This window comes from Acipenser ruthenus, chromosome 1, assembly GCF_902713425.1.
Source record: "Acipenser ruthenus chromosome 1, fAciRut3.2 maternal haplotype, whole genome shotgun sequence".
Classification (NCBI taxonomy): domain Eukaryota; kingdom Metazoa; phylum Chordata; class Actinopteri; order Acipenseriformes; family Acipenseridae; genus Acipenser; species Acipenser ruthenus.
The window spans coordinates 38,516,526-38,543,260 of record NC_081189.1 but is presented as its reverse complement, the minus strand read 5'-3'; the positions used below and the strand labels follow the sequence as shown (position 1 = coordinate 38,543,260).

The following is a 26,735-nucleotide window of genomic DNA, read 5'->3' as shown; positions in this document are numbered from 1 at the left end:
CATTTAGATTTCCAGAAAGCATTTGACAAAGTCCCACATAAAAGATTAATCCTCAAACTGAACACAGTAGGGACTCAAGGAAATGCATGCACATAGATTAGGGAGTGGTTAACATGTAGAAAACAGAAAGTACTGATTAGAGGAGAAACCTCAATATGGAGCGAGGTAACCAGAGGTGTACCACAGGGATCAGTATTAGGTCCTCTCCTATTACTAATCTACATTAATGATTTATCTTCTGGTATAGTAAGCAAACTTGTTAAATTTGCAGACGACACAAAAATAGGAGGAGTGGCAAACACTGTTACAGCAGCAAAGGTCATTCAAAATTATTTAGACAGCATTCAGATCTGGGCAGACACATGACAAATGACATTTAATAGAGAAAAGTGTAAGGTACTGCACGCAGGCAATAAAAATGTGCATTATAAATATCATATGGGAGATACTGAAATTCAAGAAGCAATCTAAAAAGACCTAGGTATTTATGTTGACTCGGAAATGTCTTCATCTAGACAATGTGGGGAAGCTATAGAAAAGGCCAACAAGATGCTCGGATATATTATGAAAAGTGTTGAATTTAAATCAAGGGAAGTAATGTTAAAACTTGACAATGCATTAGTAAGACCTCATCTAGAATATTGTGTTCATTTCTGGTCACCTCGTTACAAAAAGGATATTGCTGCTCTAGAAAGAGTGCAAAGAACAGCAACCAAAATTATCCTGGGTTTAAAAAGCATGTTGTATGCAGACAGGCTAAAAAAGAATTGAATCTATTCAGTCGAACAAAGAAGACTACACGGTGATCTGATTCAAGCATTCAAAATTCTAAAAGGTATTGACAACGACCCAGGGGACTTTTTCGACCTGAAAAAAGAAACAAGGACCAGGGGTCACAAATGGAGATTAGATAAAGGGGCACTCAGAACAGAAAATAGGAGGCACTTTTTTACACAGAGAATTGTGAGGGTCTGGAACCAACTCCCCAGTAATGTTGTTGAAGCTGACACCCTGGGATCCTTCAAGAAGCTGCTTGATGAGATTCTGGGATCAATAAGCTACTAACAACCAAACGAGCAAGATGGGCCGAATGGCCTCCTCTCGTTTGTAAATGTTCTTATGTTCTTATGTTCTAATGTGATGTGTTGCCAGATGAATTTGTTCACTGAGAATCGCAGAAGAGGATTGGATGGCAGCGGTTCGTTGACGGACTGGTGGGTGGAGCCACTGACACACCTCGTTGCTACGAGCCAGGACCATATACCAGTCTGTATAATCAAGAAAAGCCTTTCTGTGTGGTTAGCAGCCAAGAAGCTTTTGTTTCAACCTCTGGACCACCGTGTGTTGAACAAGTTTATTAAAAAGGAAAAATATATAAATGATGTACGTCTGTGCGGTGTATTAACGCCAAGTGCTACCTCCATCTGCCATTGTTTGCCCAGCTAACAACCCACACCTTATCCTTATCACACTCCCTCTTCAACCGCATCTGCTTCTCGGCAGCTCACCTCATCAAAGGCGTCTCTCAGAGACACGAAGGTGGGGCCCCGGCTAATTCCATACAAAACACTCAAGTACAAAACCACCCAAGTCACAGTCCTATCTGACACTTTGCAGACATTGTGTCTGCCCACAGCTATTTAACACCTCCTGGAAAACACATTAAACACCAGACAACAAAATGAGTTACATTTTTCATTTTATTTTATTAATTTCCGTTACAAATGCTACTTTTGAATAAAGCAAGACAATATGTTTCAAGTAATAACTAAATAATCAAATACATTTGTATAATATTGTTTGTTTGTGTTATCCCAGTACTGCTTCTGGGCTGTTTAACATGCACTTGAAGACTGGGTCACCCCTTCATTCTGCTGGATTTGCAGAACTCTGTGAATATCCTGCAACAAAGTAAAGGAAATCTCATCTGTAGTTATCAAGCATTTGACTCAAATGCACTAGTATGTTTTAAATGAAAGAAAAAAGCTGCAGCATAACAATATGGAAATTGGGGAAAGAGAGCAGATTTATTTAAAATTCCACATTAGAGAAAACATATATTTTGAGGCAACTGACAAATTAAATGTAGTTTATTTGTATGTATGGTCATGAGATCCCAAAAGAAATGACAGCATGCCATCTGTAGAAACTAGTAAACAACTGCAGTATAAATAGAGCTTTTAAGTACAATGTACAGTCTCTCACATTTATCTCTACTTTCAAGCCTTTAATAAACTTTCTGTGGTGTTGTATGTGAAAGTGGGAGTCCAGCTCTGAAATCGTTGATCATTATGGCTAAAGAGGGTCAGAACCTTTTGTAATGATTTTGTTCCAGCCATAATGTTTTTGTTCTATCCATATCAGGGAGTAGCGTTTGTAATTACATTTTTGTGTGAACAATAAAAATAGCAAAAAAATAGCAATAAAAAAAGAATAAACCACTTATATTTAAGTAGTACTTTGCTTATGAGAGCAAAGGCAGACATATTGCATTGGTCTGACAGCCTCCTGTGGTAGTGTAAACTGTTTATGTAGAGGGAATACACAACTATAGGCTGTTAAATGAACCCAGAAATTGGTAATATATTGAAAAACATTTGATTTGAAATACAACTTTCAATTAAAGATATCCAATTAATATATGGCAAGCATCTGGGCTTATTTAGAACATGTTTTTTACACATTTTTGTATAAAGGACAGTGATTTACTGTCAGAAGTAGATGCTAGTGGTGTTAAAATTCCCTTGAATAGGTTACTGCTGAGAAACATAATTTACAGTTCTGCATGCACTTCTACTTAACTGAAATATGTGTGCAAATTCTGAACCCTTAAACCGCATATGATCACATTTGCTTTCCCTATCTTGCAGCAGATCTTAAAACAACATCAGTGTGGTTTTAGATTCTTTTCTTTTTATCTGCTAAGTGAAACCTATTGGGATTTTTTTTTAAAGTCAGGACCATTTTGTTCTATATTTTTGTTTCCTTTCGTGATAAGGGAAGTACATTTCATTGGATGATTTATTATCAGTATTGTAAAGTACCTGTAGACCACTACCCACATGTGGTAGCTTGGTGCCACCTCAGGTTTGCATTCTGTATATTTGTTCTAGACGTTGTCTGCTAATGTTGTCTCTCTAGTGATATCATTATACCTGCTTAAGGTTTTGGTTAAATATGTGGCACCAAATATATTAAATCTAAAACTTTAAAGTGTGTGAAGGTTGCATTAGTATTGTTGTTATTGTTTTTGTTATTGGTGTTATAATTGTTCAAACATAACAACAGAACAATATTGATAAACCAAAACATTTTCTTGCAATGAATGTGAAATTACTGCTGGCTCATTCTTTTATTCTGCCCCTGCTGTTTTTTATTGCTTAAGGTCAGTATACTTGTCAAGCAACTTGTTGAAAAGAGGACATCAAGCAATTTTCACTACGTTGCTCGAATCAAGATTGTTTAGACTTTGTCTTGATCTATTCACATGCTTCATAAGTTGCCAGTTAATGTTGCCCGAAAGTAGCCTTGTATTTAACAGACTTTAGGAGCACTGGAGTGTGTGGGTGTATTTCTTTGTTTCTAGCAGAGGCTTTAAGGATAGGACTTATGGTATGGGACAAATTGACACATTGAGCATGATTTTCAAAAGGGGCAAAATATGAACGAGGTTGCAAAGTGATTTCTAAAAGCTGATTTGGGCCACTAAGTATATGGCTTTCAAAATTGTGTATTCACTTGTCAATACTTTAAAAATATTAATCAAGTGACATGGTTACATTAATCAGGTTTTAAAAATCACTTTGCGACCTAGTTCTTATTTTGCCCCTTTTGAAAATCTTGCTGTTTGTATCCAACACCATGGCAACTGATGTCTCATTGAACTGCTGACAGAATACAGTAGAGCAAAAGAGCTCATCTGGGAGAGGCAGAAGGTCGATGAAGTGGCCAGTGTGTTACTTGACCATCTTTATTCTTGGAATAACCACAGTACTCAACAGCTATTTGTGGAGTTTCTTCTGTATATCTGTCAACGTGCATATTTATACAGGAAATATTTTGACCAAAATAGCAGAACATAAGTGATGCCATTTATTGTCTCTGTAAAAGACCACCAATTGTTATGTACTAGTGAGATTCTAGGTTAAGATAATAAAAACACACACAAACAATTCGAATAAATGTTTATGGTGGAATAACAAGACCAGAGAAAGTTATTCTTAGAATTTATTTTTAAATGACACAGTAGCTCCTGGCCTAATAGATAAAACAGCTAATAAAAACATGCAAACCTTGACATAAAATTGTATTATGTTTGGTATAATTAACTCACCAAAACACCCAATGAATTCCAACAATTATCTAAAATATATTGCTTTTATTAGACTAATCATTTCATTTATCATATTATTTTACTGTTTTATTTTTTTAAGAAACACTTACTGTGAGTTTGTATCGAAGGTTGTTCTCAATCAGGTCCAACATGAATGGATGCTGTGAAAGGATATTATATGGAATTGCTTCCGAATCCTCATATCCAAGCTCTTTGTAGATCTGACTGATGTTCTGATTAAGAAAAAAAAAAATCTTAACATGCTGTAGGTTATAGGGCTACCAGATTTGCATAGTATCAGACACAGGCTTGTTCATAATTAGTTCATAACTATATAACTTGTAATTTAGTTATGTACCTGTACATTTCAAAGAGTCAGAACACAAATACCCTTTTGTTAAATCATATACAATTTCTATATTATTCTTATGAAGCTTATACATCAAAACAAAATATTTAAATCATATATACCCAGGGCTAATTTGTAAAGCCTATTCATTAGAAAGGAACACATCAGAAATTCTCGGCATACAATAAATCAGCAGGAAATATCGCCTGGCAGTGAAGGGGAAATAAAAATGCTATATTTTAGTCCTAAGATATTATTAAAAGAATAAATGACACAAAAGTGTATTTTTAGCTTACCTCATAGTATTCAGCCAGAGTCTTGTCCTGTGAATGAAATCTGTTGTGATCTCCAGTCTTGAAGTCCCCATGACAAAGAGCTTTGAATAAAGCACCAAGTGACACTCTCCCTCCATCCGTTGCAGGTGGGGTTTGACTCCCTGGTGGTTCATCTGAGGGTATCTCATCCATGTTTGGCACTGACTAAAAACAGCATTAGCATGGTTCATATTGTGCTGTTCTTCATACAGAAAGACATTTAAAATAACATTGTATAACATTAATAAAGGATAAAGGTGTCTGCTAAATCACAAACAATTAACATGAATACATAAATATGTAACAAAATGTTGAAAGTAACTGGGATGTGATTAACAGAGATCGTCAGTGGGCTTCAATGTGTCGTGTATTAAAACAAAAAAGGTATTTAAGAATATTTGCATTCAAGGTACCTTAAGGAGGTTAGAACTGGTTTTCCTTCCAGTGATGTATTCTCCTGTAGTGACACTTAGTGCTCTGTAGAACCCTTCAACAGGATCAGGATGTGCAGCAAAGTACAGCAGCATGTTTACATAGTCAAGCTGTTTCACTGAGGTTTGGTGATCAGAAAACAGCATGAAGAAAAACTGCAACAAACGTTTTTTTAATTAAAAAAAAAGAAAATGATTTGTGTATTATTACAAGATATTGATACAAATTGCAAACAAAATCCACACTACAATTGAGATGTCAATGATACTTATTCTGAACAAGAATATCAAGAGGCCCTCTAGATTTCAGACTAAAAAACATGTAGAAAATATACCGTATATGTTAGATTATTTTATCCACTGTTTATCAGTACATTTGAGTGTCCTGAGGATTCCTATACACAAAAATAGAGATATAAATGCATATTTTATTGAAATAAAACCTGTACTTTTGGAAACTAAACAAGTAATGCAACTAAAACATGAGGCTGCAACCTCTTGCTTTCATATGCAACCCCTATACATATTTATTTCTACAAAATAATGTATTAGTGGTATGTTGTTGCTGAAGATTCTAGTACAGTATTTACCATCCATACCTTTTTCAGATTTTCCATTCTGTCATAAGGAATTGGTTCTGTTGGATCATTAAGGATTTGAATGTCACTTGTAAACCATACATCAGTCTGCAATGAAGGAACATATAATGTACCGGTAGATTGTACAGTAAGAAGGCATGTGACATACTTGTTCATACAAGACAAGCTGTTTGAACAAGATAGGCTATACACATCCTTACCAAGGACATAAACAACACAAAACAACACTTTTCATGAAAAAAACCTGCCTTGTTAAATTGTTCTTCTGTTACAAATCCTGATCCATCAGTATCGAGACCCTTGAACCTCTCCAAAGTCTGAAGGAGCTGTCTCTGAGAGGGGTATGGCCATGGCTGAGCTGCTAATAACAGGAACTTGTGCCAGTCAATGAGCTCAGAGTCCAGGGTTAGCAGTGCCATCAGCTCCTGTATCTGTTAGAGGGGGAGCACATCTTAGTAAATCACTCTGTATGGCCTGGTTGTTGCAGAAAGGTGTTTGTTTGAATACTGGATGGCCAGTTTTATTCTCGGCAATTCATGAAAGATTGACATCAAGCAAGACCATAAAATAGACACAGCTTCTCAATATGAACACAATTACTGGGGTATAACAAATACACAGAGTATACAAATACAAACCATGTAAAATGTACTGTATTCAATATTTATTCAATATCCTTTGTTAGAAAACAGTAAATTACACATGCCTGTGTTGCAGAGAGGTGCATCCAGATGTCAGGAAGTAAGTCATTCCCCAGGCTCAGAGTCGTTAGCGCTTGCAGAATATCTGTAAAATCTTTACTGGACACCAGACCTAGAATAAATTTGAAGGGGCTGATATAGTGGATTCATATGCAGTGTTATTTGGCTGAACTGATTTCACCATCTTTTATACCAGACATGAATGAGCAGCCTCCAAAGTAAACAATTCCTAAAGCAGAATACCTGACTCAGACTGATGCAAATGCTACAGACCAATAGTAACTAATTACACATGCTGCATGTATGTTCCTGATTGGGCTTGAATGACTAGCACAACTTTTCATTTGCTTTTGGAATCCCAGTCTTACTTGTTTTGTGAGAAGCCAAAATAACACTTAAAAATGTGTTTTCGCAACAGAAAGCATACTGTTTTCTGGGACACAAAGAGTCTATATGAATATAATTAAAAGAAATGAATGAACAAACATATACATAGCCTAATAAAAGTTTACCACAGTATTTCCCCATGGTTATACTGTGCATTTACCATAGTTTACCCTGGTTTGCAATGTTTTGGAATTCATTACCATACCTCGTTATTCTTTACAATGCTTACCTATGCCTATGCTTTACCATACTTTCGCTGTGCTTTGTTACACTTTGCTATCTTTTTACTATGGTACACTTTTATAAGGGTAAAACTGAGCAACAGTTAAAGTCAGATACTCACCTTTTGGTGCTGCTCTGCAGAACTGTTCATATAAAGCACTGAGCTGTAGGATAGTGAGAGTACTATCAACCTGAAACTCTACAGAAGGAGGTCGCGGAGGAGTCACAGGGTCAGGGAACACTTTCAGATCTCCATTGATGTAGAAATCCATACTAGTGAGAACAAGTTCGTTCTGGATCTTTGCTGCTGTCTCTATGTGATGGCGGATTATTTCAGTGATTTGGTCAATACTACAGAAAAAAATAAAATTTGCATTTGCTTCATTTATCTACTCTTGCTTGAAAGGGTAGGAAATGGTTTAGAATTGACATAGGTTTTGTTTTATGTTGGATTTTTATTTATTTTTAATATTGTGTCTATTTATTACATACTTCCACTAAATATATAACAAGGGATTTCCTCCTATGACTGTCAGGCACTACTGCTGCAGTATTTTCAGTATGACACACTAGGTTCATTCTGACGAGTACGATTCTTCCAACCATCTAGATGTACAGTGCAACTATCCTGCTTCTGAACAGTGATTCCATAATGTCCTATGATAAGCAAAACCTGTATTGGTAATTGTGGCAGTGTGGCAGGGTGAAAGCCTTGTCGTTGCACACCCGATCGGCACAGCCCGTTGCAGCAGAGCTCCTGTGCTTAAGCGATCCGCCAGCCTGAAAGCTGGTGGGCATCTCTGCCTACTACGATGGCCAGAAATGGTGCCTTGCCTGTGGAGAGCTCAGGCATTGTATGGTGTACTGCCCCCTTAAGGATGAAGAGGGGGGGCCACCATGGTCACTGTCGGAGTGCCCCACACCACTGGCAGCATTGCCGCTGCCAGCATTGCCACTGCCAGCGTTGCCACTACCAGAGTACCCAGTACCACGGAGTGCCCCTCGCTGTGGTCAGCATTGCAGCTGCCAGCGATGCCACTGTCGGACTGCTCAGCGCTGCTGGCACTGGCGGAGTGCCCCGCGCTGCTGTCAGCATTGCCACTGCCAGCATTGCCGCTGCCAGCATTGCCACTGCCGAAATGCCCTGCACCGCTGTCAGCATTGTTGCTGGCAGCATTGCCACTGCCAGCTGCACGTTTGGAGGAGCCAGCATTTCCGCTGCCAGTAATGCCACTGCTGGAGTGCCCCGCACCTCTGTCAGCATTGTGGCTGTCAGTGTTGCTACAGCTGCGTGTCTGGAGGAGCCAGCATTTCCGCTGCCAGTATTGCAGCTGCTGGAGTGCCCCGCACCACTGTCAGCATTGCTGCTGCCAGCGTTGCCATTGTTGGAGTGCCCCGTACAACTGCCAGCATTGTCGGTATTCTGCTTTACGGGAGGTTTCTGTCCTTCTGAATGAGGTACCTCCCCTCATGTGTGCAGTACATATGGCTGCCAACTGCCACCTCCCCCCCTAAAACACCAACCCCCTCACTTCATGTCCATCTTTCTCCACATAGATTCTGATGGGTGGGTTGGTGATCGGGTCTGTGTGAAGGCTAAGGCTTGAGGAGGTACCTGTGTTGAGGGGAACCTTAAGAAAGGTAATGTGTGTGACTTTGGTCACTGGTAAATGGCTTAGCCGTCCGGTTATAGTTAAGAACTTGTGCACTATAGGGCTTTCACCCTGCCACACTGACACAGTAATTAACAAGTAAATGGTTTGATAGCACATCTTGTTCAAAATACTATTGTTCTAAAGTGTATTTATTCATCCATATGAAGCAAGTGTAAAGGTTATTGCTTTGAGCCCATATGGCAGTGATATTTCTATACCTGGAAGCAGTATGTTATGGACAGAAAAAAAGAACTAAATACTTTACTTCCAAACAGAGATAAACCATTTAACTTTGTTAATTATTTATTCTATAAAGGTTTACAGCTACCACATTACTCCAGTGTGTTCAAAACATTACCTTTTCATTTCTGCCAGGAACCTTGCTCCAAACCACTCCTCAATTTCTTTGTAAGCCTCTTCTGCTTTTCTTAATAAGTCTCGAACAACAGCCAATGACTTTGACTTTATCAATTCAAGGCGTGCCTTTACCATGTATTCTGCCAAGACAAATATATTAGCAGTTTGTGTTCAAAACATTTTAACTCCTATGAGTGATATACAATTTATGACTTGGTGCTACCCCTTTAACAGTTTTCAGTGTTAATCTGCTCTGCTCACTCCACTGAAACCGCCCTCCTGTCTGTCACCAACTCACTTAAGTGTGCCCGAGCTGCCTCTCTCTCCTCTGTCCTAATTCTCCTCGACCTCTCTGCTGCCTTTGACACTGTTGATCACTCTATTCTACTATCATCTCTTGCTGACCTGGGGATCTCTGGCACTGCTCTGGCCTGGTTCTCCTCCTACCTCTCCAACCGCACTTACCAGGTAACCTGGCGTGGAGCAACCTCCACACCTCACCCTCTCTTAACTGGAGTCCCCCAAGGGTCAGTCTTGGGTCCTCTCCTGTTCTCTCTCTACACCCGCTCCCTGGGCCCCCTCATCGCATCCTATGGTTTCTCAAACCATTTCTATGCTGATGATGCTCAGATTTTCCTCTCCTTCCCCACCTCTGACTCCACCATCTCCTCCCGTATCTCTACCTGTCTGTCTGCTATTTCCTCCTGGATGCACTCGCATCACCTCCTTTTCTTTCCCTATCTCTGTTCCTCTGGAATCTACCACACTCTCTCCCTCTTCCTCAGCTAAGAACCTTGGAGTCACCCTGGACCCCTGCCTCTCTTATTCCCAGCACATCTCCACTCTGGCACGCACTTGCCGATTCTTCCTGAGCAACATCCGAAGAATCCGACCCTTCCTCACCAACTATGCTACCCAGCTCCTGGTCCAGGCCCTGGTACTCTCCCGCCTAGACTACTGCAACTCCCTCCTGGCTGGCCTCCCTGCGTCCGCCACCCATCCGCTCCAGCTCATCCAGAACTCTGCTGCCCGCCTGGTGTTCTCTCTGCCTCGCTTCGCCCACGCTACTCCACTACTCCGCTCGCTCCACTGGCTCCCGATCACTGCTCGCATCCAGTTCAAGACTCTTGTACTAGCCTACAGATGCCTTGACCAGACTGCACCCAGCTACCTCCAGACCCTCATCTCTCCCTACACCCCCACTCGACCTCTCCGCTCCGCCTGCACTAGAAGACTAGCTCTACCTCCGCTACGCTCCCCTGCATCCAGAGCCCGCTCCTTCTCCACCCTTGCTCCGCAGTGGTGGAATGACCTTCCTACAGATGTCAGGACTGCCCAGTCTCTGACCACATTCTGGCACCTCCTTAAGACTCACCTCTTCAAACAGCACCTGTAGAACTCCTCTGTTTGTATCCTGGGACACTATCACCCTTCATGTAAATGTGCTTTATTTTGCTCTTATCTGCCCCCTATTTTACTGCATTTAATCCTGTACTTCAGAATACTGTAATCTGCCAAGTGTTCAACCTGTAGTACTTTGTATTTAATCATATCCTGATGTAACTATCACTATTTAATCATATCCTGATGTAACTATCACTATTATCTGCTGTATTATTGAATTCTGGTTTGTCACACTTGTACTTTGCTTGAACAAAAGTTATTGTATTTCTTGCTCTTATTGTATTACTTGTATTGTAACACTTGAAATGTATTTGCTTACGATTGTAAGTCGCCCTGGATAAGGGCGTCTGCTAAGAAATAAATAATAATAATAATAATAATAATTGTAATTTAGCAGTTTGATGAGGTATTTCTTTAAGCTTGCCTAAGCTTCAATATTCTTTCAACTTTTCGAACAAGTTTGGAACGGATTGACAGAAGGCGAATGCGTATATAAAGCCCAGTTCATGCATTGCATTTGAACAGATATTGTATAACTTGAACTTTGAAACATTTTAACCATGAGATAATACTATGAATATTAAAAAAATACATATACCAGACTGCGTATGTACTCATTTTTGGTCACATCAAAGCAGGTTCTGATAATCTGGAATTTATAACATCTATTTAGCAGAAATGCTGAGTAAACATACACATAGTATAGGCAGTCAGTAAATACATTATAATTGACTGGACACATAACATATTACATACAGTCTTTTCTGAATGCTTTACCTTCATGTTCTAGTGCACTAAAATACTCCTGTCTCATTTTCGCTTTCAGCTCCCTCTTCTTTATCTCCTCAATGTCATCTTCTGATGGAGGGGGTGGGGGTGGGGGTGTGGGAGATGAAGCTCCTGAAATTACAACATTAATGGTATATAAACACTTTTGCTCTTGAAAAACAACTTGTATGATTTGTGAAAAAACTGAAAATCTTACTACATATATAGGTATGTGTTTGTTCAGGAAAGGAAACAGCTATTGATATTACCAGTTGTCGATGTAAGTAAGGCAATAACTCATGGCATTGAAGAAGGTGGAGACATTGTTTTTTTATTTGTGTTTTATTGGTGTAATATTGTATTATACATCTTCTCATTAAGAAGGTAATCCAGAATGCTCTGAGGGTTCTTAATTACATTTACATTACCTTTCTTTTTAGCAGACTTCTGGTCCTTTTTCTTATCCTTTCCACCTGCTGCAGCTGAAACCTGGGAAGATCTCTGCCTTTCCCCCTCTTCAATCCGCCGCTGCTCCTCTGTCTCCTCAGTCTCCCTTTGCTGGACCTCAGCAGCAATCTAGAAAGTCACACCATCATTCATTTCAACTGTATTTTTGAAAGACTATTTTCTAACATTGTCATGTCAGGACAGCGACAGAAGTTACAATTTAAAAACAGTACAAATTATACTATTCAAAAAGTTCCTGCAACCAACCAATTTTAATACCCCTTTCTACCTTTAAGGGCAACTGAATAAAACATTTTTTTGGACAAAAACTGTGAAACCCAATTGGTAGTCCAAATTATACAATTTTAACAAGATAGCTGTGATAATTATATAGAACAGCCTAATAAAATCAGTCTCACTATTAAAACTAATCATCTTTTTGATGTCATTCAAAGAGATGCTTTCCTTAACTGCTCTTTAAAAAAAAAAAAAAGTCCCTTGTTGAGATCTGAAGACCTGCCTTCAGCTTTTTCCACTCTTATCAACAGCTACGATTGCCTCGACAAAACCATTTAGAATATATACTGGCAGCTTTTGTTGTACTTCTTGAATGTATTGCATTTAAATAATAAAAAATACAAAAAACATGATCTCACCATATTGGAAACTGCTGTTAATGCTGCCTGCCAGATGTCCCTGACAAGCATCTCATCTTTACTCTCAAGATTTGCTGTTCTGTTTTTTATTTTTGTTCCACTTTGATCAGATGACAAAGGTCTTCTGGGCACCAGAGGGATTCTGGAAACACGGAATAAATGTCATTGTTTTTTTTTTTATAATTAATATAAAAATGAACAATAATATGTATAGTAAAGAAAATGCTTGATCATAACTACCTATACCCCCAGTGTATCATTATTCAAATTTGGTCCTTTAGATTTATCACGGTTTCTCCACAACTTGTCACAGTATGCTGTGTCATAACCAGAGCTGACATTCAAGCTATAGCTGGTATTGCTTGGTATTACTTTTCAACCTCCAAATCTATGTTACACGGCAAATCAACAGAGCAAATTATGGAGTCTTTTGTACTTTAGCAGAATTTTTACATGGGCATCAGCATTGACGATGCAAAAAAACAACAGAGGACACGACCTCGGTGTGCTCATAGCTAGTTATGGCCATGATAGTATGTAAAAGCTTTTTCACAAGACTGTTGGGTTTATTTTGCTGCTCTTTTCAAAAGTTACTTGAAGATTGTCTTCTTTTTGCCACTCTCCTTAACTTGACATGATATACAGTGGCTCTCAAAAGTATTCACCCCCCTTGGACTTTTCCACATTTTATTGTGTTACAACATGGAATCAGAATGGATTTAATTAGAAGTTTTTGCCACTGATCAACACAAAAAAAGTTCATAATGTCAAAGTGAAAAATAAAATCTACAAATTGTTCTAAATTAATTACAAATATAAAACAGAAAATAATTGATTGCATAAGTATTCACCTCTTTTGCTATGACACACCTAAATAAACTCTGTTGCAACCAATTGTCTTTACAAGTCACATAATTAGTTGAATCAAGTCCACCTGTGTGCAATTAAGGTGTTTCACATGATCTCAGGTTAAATAAACCTGTCTCTGGGAGGTCCCACAGTTGGTTAGTACATTTCCTAACAAAAACTACATCATGAAGACGAAGGAACATTCAAAGCAAATCCGGAATAAGGTTCTTCAAAAGCACCAATCAGGGGTAGGATATAAGAACATTTCCAAGGCATTGAATATCCCCCGGAACACAGGAAAGTCCATTATTAAGAAATTGAGAGAATATGGCACAACTGTGAACAGGCCGTCCTCAAAAACTGAGTATCCGGGCGAGAAGGGCACTAGTCAGGGAGGCCACCAAGAGGCCTATGGCAACTCTAAAGGAGTTACAGTCTTCCACGGCTGAGCTGGGAGACGCTGTGCATACGGCAACAATAGCCCGGGTGATTCACAAAACTGGCCTTTATGGGAGAGTGGCAGAAAGAAAGCCATTGTTGAAAAAAACTCACATCAAATCTCTGTTAGAGTTTGCCAGAAGGCATGTGGGAGACTCTGAGACCAAGTGGAAGAAGATTCTATGGTCCGATGAGACCAAAATAGAGCTTTTTGGCCTCAACGCTAAGCGCTATGTTTGGCGCAAGCCTAACACCGCACATCAACCTGAGAACACCATCCCTACTGTGAAGCATGGTGGTGGCAGCATCATGCTATGGGGATGCTTCTCTGCATCAGGGCCTGGAAAGCTTGTGAAGATAGAGGGCAAAATGGATGCAGCAAAGTACAGAGAAATCCTGGAGGAAAACCTGCTGAAGTCTGCAAGAGACCTGGGACTTGGGAGAAGATTCATCTTCCAGCAGGACAATGACCTCAAACACACAGCCAAAGCCACACTGGAGTGGCTTAAAAACAAAAAGGTCAATGTCCTGGAGTGGCGCAGTCAAAGCCCGGACTACAATCCAATTGAGAATATGTGGTAAGAGTTGAAAATTGCTGTTCACCAAAGGTCCCCATCCAACTTGACGGAGCTTGAGTAATTTTGCAAAGAAGAATGGGCAAAAATTGCAGTGTCCAGATGTGCAAAGCTGGTAGAGACTTATCCAAATAGACTCATGGCTGTAATTGCTGCCAAAGGTGCCTCTACCAAATATTGACTCAAGGGGGTGAATACTTATGCAATCAATTATTTTCTGTTTTGTATATGTAATTAATTTAGAACAATTTGTAGATTTTATTTTTCACTTTGACATTATGGACTTTTTTTTGTGTTGATCAGTGGCAAAAACTCCTAATTAAATCCATTTTGATTCCATGTTGTAACACAATAAAATGTGGAAAAAACTTTTGAGAGCCACTGTATGTCTGAGCTATGGACACCTTGATGTTTCAATCACAAACCAAACAAAATTTACATTTTTATTTCACTTAGTGAACTGATTCGCTATACTGTATTGGTTTTGTTTGTTGGGACTTGATGTATTACCACAAAAACTAAAAACGGTGTTTGCTGTCTGTGTATTTTGTCTATCCAAACTTGAATTCCTTTGCGGTCCTTGCTCTGAATTTTTACATACTTTTTAATTTGCTGCTTCTTGTCTTCTCCTTCTGTTTCCTTTTTGGCTGCACTTTTTGTTTGCCTTTCAGATTGGGCAGATCCACTGGAAGAAGATGATACGTGCAGAAGGTTCAAAGTTATGCAGTCCCTGGGTTCTGGGTTTTGGAGTTTCCAAAACGTTTTTATAAGTCTATAATAATGGATTTATTTTTAACTCATTTAGCTATTGTAGAATATCTTCAAAAGTATATAGAAAGGTGAAGTTATCTAATCCAAAACATGTTAGATAAATTGTGAACATACAGTACTGTGCAAAAGTTTTAGGCAGGTGTGAAAAAATGCTGTAAAGTAAGAATGCTTTCAAAAATAGACATGTTAATAGTTTATATTGATCAATTCACAAAATGCAAAGTGAGTGAACAGAAGAAAAATCTACATCAAATCCATATTTGGTGTGACCACCCTTTGCCTTCAAAACAGCACCAATTCTTCTAGGTACACTTGCACACAGTTTTTGAAGGAACTCGGCAGGTAGGTTGGCCCAAACATCTTGGAGAACTAACCACAGTTCTTCTGTGGATTTAGGCAGCCTCAGTTGCTTCTCTCTCTTCATGTAATCCCAGACAGACTCGATGATGTTGAGATCAGGGCTCTGTGGGGGCCATACCATCACTCCCAGGACTCCTTGTTCTTCTTTACAATGAAGATAGTTCTTAATGACTTTCGCTGTATGTTTGGGGTCGTTGTCATGCTGCAGAATAAATTTGGGGCCAATCAGATGCCTCCCTGATGGTATTGCATGATGGATAAGTATCTGCCTGTACTTCTCAGCATTGAGGAGACCATTAATTCTGACCAAATCCCCAACTCCATTTGCAGAAATGCAGCCCCAAACTTGCAAGGAACCTCCACCATGCTTCACTGTTGCCTGCAGACACTCATTCGTGTACCGCTCTCCAGCCCTTCGGCAAACAAACTGCCTTCTGCTACAGCCAAATATTTCAAATTTTGACTCATCAGTCCAGAGCACCTGCTGCCATTTTTCTGGTATGGCTTTTTGGCCGCAAGTCTTCCATGAAGGCCACTTCTGACCAGACTTCTCCGGACAGTAGATGGGTGTACCAGGGTCCCACTGTTTTCTGCCAATTCTGATCTGATGGCACTGCTGGACATCTTCCGATTGCGAAGGGAACTAAGCATGATGTGTCTTTCATCTGCTGCAGTAAGTTTCCTTGGCTGACCACTGTGTCTACGGTCCTCAACGTTGCCCGTTTCTTTGTGCTTCTTCAAAACAGCTTGGACAGCACATCTGGAAACCCCTGTCTGCCTTGAAATTTCTGCCTGGGAGAGACCTTGTTGATGCAGTATAAATACCTTGTGTCTTGTTGCTGTGCTCAGTCTTGCCATGGTGTATGACTTTTGACAGTAAACTGTCTTCAGCAACCTCACCTTGTTAGCTGAGTTTGGCTGTTCCTCACCCAGTTTTATTCCTCCTACACAGCTGTTTCTGTTTCAGTTAATGATTGTGTTTCAACCTACATATTGAATTGATGATCATTAGCACCTGTTTGGTATAATTGTTTAATCATACACCTGACTATATGCCTAGAAAATCCCTGACTTTGTGCAAGTGTACCTAGAAGAATTGATGCTGTTTTGAAGGCAAAAGGCACACCAAATATGGATTTGATTTAGATTTTTCTTCTGTTCACTCACTTTGCATTTAGTTAATTGATAAATATAATCTATTAACATGTCTATTTTTTAAAGCATTCTTACTTTACAGCATTTTTTCACACCTGCCTAAAACTTTTGCACAGTACTGTATCTTCATGTCATATTGTTAGGAAATAAAGTTCTGTTCTATTTATACCTTTTTGGCACCTCAAGATCGCCATTTTGATCCATATTGATAATGTCTACTAATGGGATGCGTGTAAACTCCTGACTGGCTTCAGGAAGAATGTTCTTTTCTATGCCTTTGTAGTAGTCACGGAGCAGACGTAGTGTGTCCTGGAACCGGTCCACTGATACCTGCAAAATGGAATATTCTGATGCTGAGACAACAGTCTTTACTGCTGTTTTATTTACAGTGTTAAAACATTACACCAAAGAGTAAAACTTGAAAGTTCAAATTAAAATAAAAGCACAGAGCAACTGAGCATGGCAGACCATTAAAGAGTTTAAAGTGAAAGTCCTTTCTGTAAACATTAGACAGTAAGTGACGTGCCCATTAGAACCTATTAGCAGCAACTGCACAGAGTGATGTTCAGCCTTTGGTATGTCAATGACAGTCAGTACACTTAACATTCTATATAAGCAGCTTAAATAAAAGACAGTACTTAGCTACTTACAATGCTAGATAAATAAAGATTATAAAGTTTTATAATAAAGTTTTATAATTATAAAAAAAAAACCTTTCCTTTCACAAGGATTCAGATAATTATGAAAACTGAACCATGTCCTCTTTCTGAACTCCAAAAAGTTAGAATTAAGAACCTCCACCTTTTTAATGTTAATAACAATATGTTTAGAAGTGTTCCAGGACTCAATCATCATAATTAGAGTGGCTTCTCTGCACAAGAAGCTGGACTAATGTGATTAGGGGTAGCCACAGAACACTGCAAAGTAGGTATTTCTTAAGAACATGTATCTGATAGTGTTTCATTATAGGTTTGTAATACAAGGGCGACTGTGTGATTGGTTACAAAACATTTTATTTAAATAACTCTATTCAATTTCAATAGGATTAAAAAAAAACAAAGTAGCATTTTTCAATTTGTTTTACTTACAGAAAAAAAATGAACCTACGCGCTTTGTATAATAACAGGTTAAACACTACCAGCTGTCACCTATAATTTATTACACTGATGTGAATACAAGCCTCCAACTGACAAAACGGTGTTGTAAATCACATCTGGTATGGGAAAATATATATAACCACATTCACAAAGGCATACTGAAACAAATTGACACTTTTTAAAACCACTAATGTTGGGCCATCAGATATGGAGAATAATGGCAGGATGATAATTGACGGTAAAACCAAGTAAATCAGATGCACATGAGATCAACTTAATTTACAGGATGTAGTAAAATTTCGTTAAATATTCTGGAAAGTTGTTTTTCAGTAAATATGCCAATTGCATCTGCTAAGTATACTGTGTCTCATTTAATGGTTATTAATTAGTTGATGAACCTTCTATTAACATAATCAGATTCAATAATGTACAAACTAATGTTCCCAGTCATTCAACAATGAAATAAATTAGTATCAGACTAAATAGCCCTGTGCATTTTCTAATGTATTTCAGAAACACTAGAAATGTTCTTCCAGTACCTGCATCATTGAGGAGTAGTGGTTTATAAGGATCCCTGTGTGATCTTCTATCCAACCATCGTTTATAATATTATTACGTTCTTGTGCTGCTTCTTCCCTTCGATTATCACATATATCCCACAGTCGCTCTCTCAAGTCCTGGGAGAAAACAAGAATAAATCTGTTACTTATCACTGCTATGTTGTTGTTTTTCATCTTTCAGCTGTTTTAATCATTTGTCTTATTTTGATTAAATCTTAAGATTTTTTTTAATTTTTAGTAATGGCCATGTAATTAACAATTCAACAGCATTCCTTCGTTATAGTTCTTAGGCAATAAAAAAATGATCTATTCAATGGCTTTCAGACATAGGTTAACACACCAAACTCACCTCTGCTATTCAAATAACTCTAAAGTCTTGTATTAACATTTAGAAATAACTGAAAACATATAAATAATTCTCCTCTGCATTACTGGATTGAGTGCCGTCATTTAACAGAGAAATAATGCATGCAGTATTTGCTCCAGAGACTCTTCCCTTCACATGCTGCCATTTTCTCACTACAATGTTTCAAAATACAGCACTCTTCCCTCTATATTTCATGATTTGATTATTCATTAATTCACTGTTTTTAAATATTTACAGTCAAATATACTATTTTACAGTATGTGCCCTTCACTAATTCACTATTTTAAAGGAGAAATGTATAACAGAAAAATAAAGTATATTTACAACTTTTGCCTTTCTGTGACCAGTTTCTAAAACATAATCTATTGGAAAAGTGAACAGAAACAGTAAAAAGTTAATTGTAATTCAAATGAAGGAAAAGGTTTTGACACACCACTATAACTGTAACATTATGCAATTCAAGTTTTGTAGACCACGAGATTGCAATATATAAACAAAATGTAAATGACTGAATAATCAGATGGATTGGACTATTAGGGGCAGCAGTATGGAGTAGGGATTAGGGCTCTGAACTCTTGACCGGAGGGTAGTTGGTTCAATCCCAGGTGGTGGACACTGCTGCTGTACCCTTGAGCAAGGTACTTTACCTAGATTGCTCCAGTAAAAACCCAACTGTATAAATGGGTAATTGTATGTAAAAATAGTGTGATAACTTGTAACAATTGTAAGTCGCCCTGGATAAGGGCATCTGCTAAGAAATAAATAATAATAATAATCTAGTATCAGTGGGTATAGGGGTTTCCTGAGGATGTTGCTTGCTCAGTACTAAATAAGGTAAACAAGCGTTTTTTGCCAAAGTTTTCTTCCATGGTCAACTTTGTATCCAAGCATTTTAAACTCACGTACGTCAGCTCTCTGGTGCAGTTCTGCTTTTGTCTCCTCATCTTCTCGCATGTCATCAGAGATGCAGTTGTACTCATGTTGCCATTGAGACAAAAATTCTTGCTTGTGGTCAGGGCGTTTAAGATACTCTTTAAACTCTTTTCTGCTCAAGTGAAGTTAAAGTTTAGTTAATAGTAGAGTAATCATGATGGCTTGAAAGACAATAGTATACTATACATCTTCATTTGCTATACATACTATACATCTTCATTTAGGAGACTTGAATAGCTTTAGTACTGAAAATGTGTTAGCAGCAGTTATTTGTGGTAGCTAGGGGCACCTTAGCTATTGCCCTTAGCAAAAATGTGAACTACTTTTATCCCAGATCTCCAGTGGTTACAATGGCTGTTGTATCTTGGGTACAGTTTTAGTTCATAGTTCTGTGACATCTCGAAGGGAAATCAATCATACTGTCAAAATATAAAGTTGGAGCAATACAAATCCTATTTTCTTATTGCACCTGCAATTCAATCCAGGATAAAAATAATTTGTGTGCATTGACAAAAGAAAAAAATCTCACCTGATATTGAACAAGTAATGGATGATTAAGTCCTGTTCAATCCGTAGATTGTGCATCACAGCCTTGGTGTTATTAATGTAAGTATCGCACACATTCTTCCAGTATGGGACCAAATATTCAGCTATTTCCTGTTAAGCATACAACTTGTAATGCAATTTTGTATACTTTAATTCAATACTGTACAAATGCTACAGATTAAAAAGATTAGTTGCTGCAGCTTCCTAGTATAGCCCCTAATATTTACTTGTGCGGTAGGTCAATTTCACTCCAATGGTCAAGCTAGAAACAGACCATGTGATATATATATATATATATATATATATATATATATATATATATATATATATATATATATATATATATATATTACAACATGATAAAATCAGCTTTCTGGATAAATATGGGGGTAATACTGGAGGATTCTGTTAGCTGTGAATGCTAACAATTAAATTACTGTTACGTTTAATCAAGTTAACCTGTGTCAGCACTATGTAAACGGAAAGCATCCTATTGTAACTAATTCATTATTCACAAAGATGTACAGAAAATAAAGTAATGGATTTCTTGAGATATATCACCATTTTTTGGCTCCAGTCTTTGGTGAAAATTGGTAAAACTGACCAATAGCTTTTCTAAAACCTGGAGATATATATATATATATATATATATATATATATACACACACACATATACTGTATATAGTGCCTTGCAAAAGTATTCAGACCCCTGACCAATTCTCTCATATTACTGAATTACAAATGGTACATTGAAATTTCGTTCTGTTTGATATTTTATTTTAAAACACTGAAACTCAAAATCAATTATTGTAAGGTGACATTGGTTTTATGTTGGGAAATATTTTTAAGAAAAATAAAAAACTGAAATATCTTGCTTGCATAAGTATTCAACCCCCACACATTAATATTTGGTAGAGCAACCTTTCGCTGCAATAACAGCTTTAAGTCTTTTGGGGTAAGTATGTACCAGCTTTGCACACAGTGTCGGAGTGATTTTGGCCCATTCTTCTTGGCAGATTTGCTCCAGGTTGTTCAGGTTGGTTGGACGACGCTTGTGGACCGCAATTTTCAAATAGTGCCACAGATTCTCAATGGGATTGAGATCAGGACTTTGACTGGGCCACTGTAGGACATTCACCTTTTTGTTCTTGAGCCACTCCAATGTTGCTTTGGCCTTGTGCTTGGGATCATTGTCCTGCTGAAAGGTGAATTTCCTCCCAAGCTTCAGTTTTTTAGCGGACTGAAGCAGGTTCTCTTGCAGTATTTCCCTGTATTTTGCTCCATCCATTCTTCCTTCAGTTTTAACAAGATGCCCAGTCCCTGCTGATGAGAAGCATCCCCACAGCATGATGCTGCCACCACCATACTTCACTGTAGGGATGGTGTGTCTTGAGGCATGGGCAGTGTTAGGTTTGCGCCACACATAGCGCTTTGAGTTTTGGCCAAAAAGCTCTATCTTGGTCTCATCTGACCACAAAACCTTTTCCCACATCGCAGCTGGGTCACTCTCATGCTTTCTGGCAAACTTCAGACGTGCTTTCAGATGGTACTTTTTCAGTAACGGCTTCTTTCTTGCCACCCCCCCATACAGGCCAGTGTTATGCAGAGCTCTTGATATGGTTGACTGGTGCACCATTACTCCACTCCCAGCTACTGAACTCTGTAGCTCCTTCAAAGTGATTGTGGCCTCTCTGTGGCTTCTCTCACAAGTCTCCTTCTTGTTTTTATCCAGAAAATGTGACAGCAACTTTAATGGTTCACAGGTGGAGGCCAATGGTAAGGTAATTGTGTCCTCATTAGGGCAATTTCTTTCATCGGTGTAAACTGGGAGCTTCCACAGCACAGGGGTTGAATACTTATGCAAGCAAGATATTTCAGTTTTTTATTTTTCTTAAAAATATTTCCCAACATAAAACCAATGTCACCTTACAATAATTGATTTTGAGTTTCAGTGTTTTAAAATAAAATATCAAACAGAACGAAATTTCAATGTACCATTTGTAATTCAGTATATGACAGAATTGGTCAGGGGTCTGAATACTTTTGCAAGGCACTGTATATATATATATATATATATATATATATATATATATATATATATATATATATATATATATATATACATATATATATATATATATATATATGGTTTAGAATTTGAATACAGTGTACTCCTCTTAGAGCAGTGATTCCTAACTCCAGGCCACTCGCAACGAATGGCTTTGTTTTAACCAGTATCATAATATTAATTTAAATCTGCATTGGTTTTATTGGTTTACTGCACATACCGTACGCAGATGGATTAGACTATTATTGGTCCGCAGGTGGCATGTTTAATTTTGTACACCAGCTGATTCCGCACTGTTTTTCATTTTTAAATCTATGTTAGCAATTACACATTAGTGTGTCAAACCTGTTTATTTTCAATATATTTTGCTGTCCATAAACTGCTTGCATGCATGTGTGAAAATTACATTTTTAATATCTATTAGAAATGTCCTTGCCAATTCAATCCTCTGTTCTGGTGACAATCACAGTGGAGATGTCTGTTTTGAAATAACTGAGTGATTCTACTGAGCAGATTGAACTGTATTGCGATCAGCTACAGGTACATTGCAGTGGTTATACTTGCAAAACTACTTACATTCGGGACTGTTTCCTCCACATAAACCCATTGATCTGAGCCTGGCTTTGGAAGTGGTGGTTCAGTAGGTGTAGGTTCAGATGGTACCTCTGGGGTTGTGGGTTCAGATTTCTTTCCTGATCTTCCTCTGCCTGAACCTAAAACATGAAAAGCGCACAATAGCTGCATACTTGTACAAAGCAAATACAATAACAATAAATAAATACATTGATACCTGCTGCCAACTGTTCAGCACAACATACATGTATGTTTTACACAACACATATATATATATATATATATATATATATATATATATACAGTACAACAATTTATATAGAGGTGGTGTACAGGTAGTGGACAAAAAAATGGAAACACCAATGTAAAGTCACTTAATAGGGCGTTGGGTCACTATGGTATCCCGCTCTATGGAGTTCTCGGCAGACCATTTTTGATGAAACTGGCTGCTTGCACCCCAGGTTGAAATTTGCAGTCAGTTGATCTGCAGTTGCTCGCCTGTTTTGCCTTGCACTTTGAATTAATGCACGGATACCACGATCCTGGAGTATGTGCTTACGCCCACTGTTGCCCTTTGCTGATGATGTCTTTCCCTCGGAGTTCCATGCCGACATCTCCTTAGACACCGTTGCTTGTGAAACATCAGCAAGTTGAGCTGTCTTAGTCACTTAAGCTCCTGCCAAACGTGCCCCAAAGATCACCCCTCTTTCAAAGTCACTGAGGTCTCCTCTTGCAGCCATGCTAGCCATAATTATAGGAAACCAGGCCTGTCCAGCATTTTTATACTTGACCTTAAGCATGCTGGGATGTTATTTGCTTAATTAACACATGAGCCACACCTGTGTGGAAGCCCTTGCTTTCAATATGCTTGGTGTCCCTCATTTACCCAGGTGTTTCCATTTTTTGTCCACTACCTGTACCTGTTATTGCAGTGTATCCCATGGCAATAACAGGGTAAAGTCAAAGTATAAATCAGTCCTATTGTGTGCTGACAGCCATCTAGCCTAGGAAAAATGATACAGTACCAAGGAATAATAGAAACCTAACAAACCACATGTTTATTCTCCAAAATAATTGTACTGTACCACTACTCAAAGTGGCACAGCAAAACATTATTTTTCACAAGCTTGCTTATCAGCCCAGGTAAAAATGTATTTACTTATGTGGATGCTTAAAACATTGTTCTTGAAAAAAACACCTTGGGTGTAACTTGTTTTTTCAACCTGAGAAACTAACACATTCAGGAGCTTTACTATATAGGTGACAAGCTTGATAGGTAGTGCAATATGAGGCCACGGCATGGAGCAGAAAGACACAAGAAAACCCAAATGTTTAATCTTTACCTGAGCGACTAGCTCCAGACTTAGAGGACTTTCTAGATGGCTCTTTTCCTTTAGGTGATGCAGGCTTTCTCCCCTTTCTGTCCTTGGCAGAGCCGGGAAGACTTTGTGATTCTGTTAGAGATTATACATTATTGTGTCAGATATTTCTAGCATTGCATAGGCAGTTTTTGTACACATTCAATAGCCCACCCCTCTCTGCAGATCAACTTGATTCAATCAACCACCTTACCATTAACATCACTGTCTGTCCTCTGTGAAGTCCACAGCACATACAGGTACATAAATTAATATCATGTACTAAACCCCATATAACTTTAAATATTGCAAAAAAGAAAAGCACACTAATGACATTTGAAGCAGAAATGTACAGGGAAGCAGCACTGACGATCACAGTACATTTGCAGTTCGACAGTGCTTTTCCCATGCATACGCCATGTGTTTACCATGCTGTTATATGGTTTATCATGTTTTGTTTGTTTTTTTACAATGCTTTTCCATGCATGTCTATGATTTACCTTTTTACCAGTACTTTAAAATAATTTCACTGTGTATTGGCTCTGCTTTACTACAATTTGCATGGCTTAGTAAACTTTTATAAGAGCCATTAGTGGGGGCTGAAAACAGAAAGGGGTAACAGTATATATTTTTTCCCTATCTGTAGCAAACATGTGGGCCATTGAGACTAACCTTTGGGAGATTTGGATCTAGGCCGTTTCTCTGCTGGATGAACTGGGGTTGCAGGAGGGGTAGGAGCAGGAGCTGGTGCGGGTGGGGCAGGGATTGTTTCTTTCTTTTCTTCTTCAATTGGTAGTTTCTTACCTAAAATATGATTCAGTGCCCAAAGCATAATTTACTCCAGTACAAGAAAACCAAAAAAAAAGCTTTTTCTGTTTTGTAACACTGTTCCACTATTTACAAAGCTCAGGAGTTATAATGTTTTTATCACTGACTTCATGAAACTGTCACATCTGTTCATTGCAATTTTTGTAGAACCGGTTTGTACACATTTTATGACAATGTACTGTATATGCATTTAAGACATCAAATGATTTATGGCACTTACGTATAAAGGTTATGAGAAAACCATAACCTCAGTATACAGGAGTCTATCAAGGGCAAAGATTTTTTTTTTCTGACAATGGTGTTTTGATTGGTAATAGGATCATGTGTTCCAGGCTTCAAGTGAGTCAAGCCACAGGATTGTTACACAATCATAACAGATTGTGTAATTGTTACATAGATTCAAATCATAAATACTAACAATTAGTAATTTGTCATTGTAATTATACATTTTTGCTACACTATTACCAAAGCACACTACAGTATATCAATGTGGTGGTTTACAATTACCTTTCTGTTCCTTCTGGATCATTGCTTCAAACAGTATAGATTCTACTTTTTTACACACTATATCTTCTTCCATCTCCGCATTAACCTTCACAAGAATGTTCTGCCGTCCTCCAAACCAATCTTCGAGTTTTGGCCAGGTGTCGAGAAAACCAGTAATCCTTTCATATAGAAGAGATATTGAATTGATTTTAAAAGTTCTAGTAATGTATCATTTTAAAACTTGATATATGGTGCTAAACTTGGATAAAAAAAAATATCTGTTTGCAAGCCATGCTTTCTGTTTTACATGCCTGATCATTTCACCTGGGTGGTGAAATTCTCTTCACCACTTCAATGGCTTCTTTGCTGTCATTAACCAACCAGCTGCTTCCCCTATTTACTGACATGCTTTTAGTCAGTAACATGCTTTGACTTAGAAGACACTGAGGTGTTGCACAGATTAGCGGTGAATCTGTCTAAAAGATTAAGGCATAGAAACTGAGAACTTGCTTTTACCTAAAGTAGTACCAGATAGCATGTTTTAAATTGAAAACACTAACATGTGTTTCTTTTAAAACTTCACATTTAAGACTAGTTAGGAAGAATATTTAAATGTACTGTTCAAGATAGTAAAAATCAATAAAATGTACCACATATCACTGCTTTTGTTGAAGCCATTTATTTAAAAGGGCGAGGGGGTGGCTCATTCTTTTAAAACATACAGTATTTAAAACAGTCTGTACCCTTGACTTACCTATGTTGTATTTGTTCCTGTCCATGAGATAGGTCCTTTACTGCAGCAACCATTTCTTTGCTTCCAACACCTGTGATAGATCCTTCTGGGGGTGGATTAAACTCTTCTTGACATAGGTCAGAAGATTGTTGTCCACCTGGAAAAAAATATTCTCATTCTACCCAGTTTACCTTTTTTTTTTTTTTTTTACACTTTGATAAGTGATATTTTCCATATGGAGTGGGAAGTTGTACTTTATTCTAAATAGTAGTCTGGGTAAACTATTTCAGGTAACCCCTATCAAAAATATAAAGAAATAGGCAAACATTTGGAGCAATGCTTATTTCCTAATCTGTTGATTGCCTGGTTCCAGGGTCTCTTGTTTTACCTATTGCCAGTCGATTCTTATTGGTAA

General features: G+C 38.1%; 1 protein-coding gene across 4 annotated transcripts in view; it reads right to left on the bottom strand.

The window, feature by feature from the left end:
- Nucleotides 1-1,682: 1,682 nt before the first annotated feature.
- Nucleotides 1,683-26,735, bottom strand: part of spef2 (sperm flagellar 2) — a 43,101-nt gene continuing 18,048 nt past the window's right edge. For 2 of the 4 annotated variants that reach the window (XM_034034604.3, XM_034034607.3), the window contains 22 exons: nt 26,342-26,477; nt 25,609-25,766; nt 24,946-25,077; nt 24,259-24,369; nt 22,919-23,055; nt 20,258-20,385; nt 19,702-19,840; nt 18,408-18,545; nt 16,941-17,101; nt 15,087-15,170; nt 12,624-12,765; nt 11,949-12,096; nt 11,530-11,652; nt 9,350-9,488; nt 7,458-7,687; nt 6,733-6,839; nt 6,275-6,457; nt 6,027-6,113; nt 5,410-5,583; nt 4,979-5,161; nt 4,444-4,566; nt 1,683-1,901 (listed from right to left, as the gene is read on the bottom strand). In XM_034034604.3, coding sequence (XP_033890495.3) covers nt 1,836-1,901; nt 4,444-4,566; nt 4,979-5,161; nt 5,410-5,583; nt 6,027-6,113; nt 6,275-6,457; nt 6,733-6,839; nt 7,458-7,687; nt 9,350-9,488; nt 11,530-11,652; nt 11,949-12,096; nt 12,624-12,765; nt 15,087-15,170; nt 16,941-17,101; nt 18,408-18,545; nt 19,702-19,840; nt 20,258-20,385; nt 22,919-23,055; nt 24,259-24,369; nt 24,946-25,077; nt 25,609-25,766; nt 26,342-26,477 — 3,029 coding nt within the window. In that variant the 3' untranslated portion in view covers nt 1,683-1,835. Of the gene's footprint in view, nt 1,902-4,443; nt 4,567-4,978; nt 5,162-5,409; nt 5,584-6,026; nt 6,114-6,274; nt 6,458-6,732; nt 6,840-7,457; nt 7,688-9,349; nt 9,489-11,529; nt 11,653-11,948; nt 12,097-12,623; nt 12,766-15,086; nt 15,171-16,940; nt 17,102-18,407; nt 18,546-19,701; nt 19,841-20,257; nt 20,386-22,918; nt 23,056-24,258; nt 24,370-24,945; nt 25,078-25,608; nt 25,767-26,341; nt 26,478-26,735 lie in introns of those variants that run through there. The other 2 variants (XM_034034605.3, XM_034034608.3) reach the window with 2 other exon arrangements.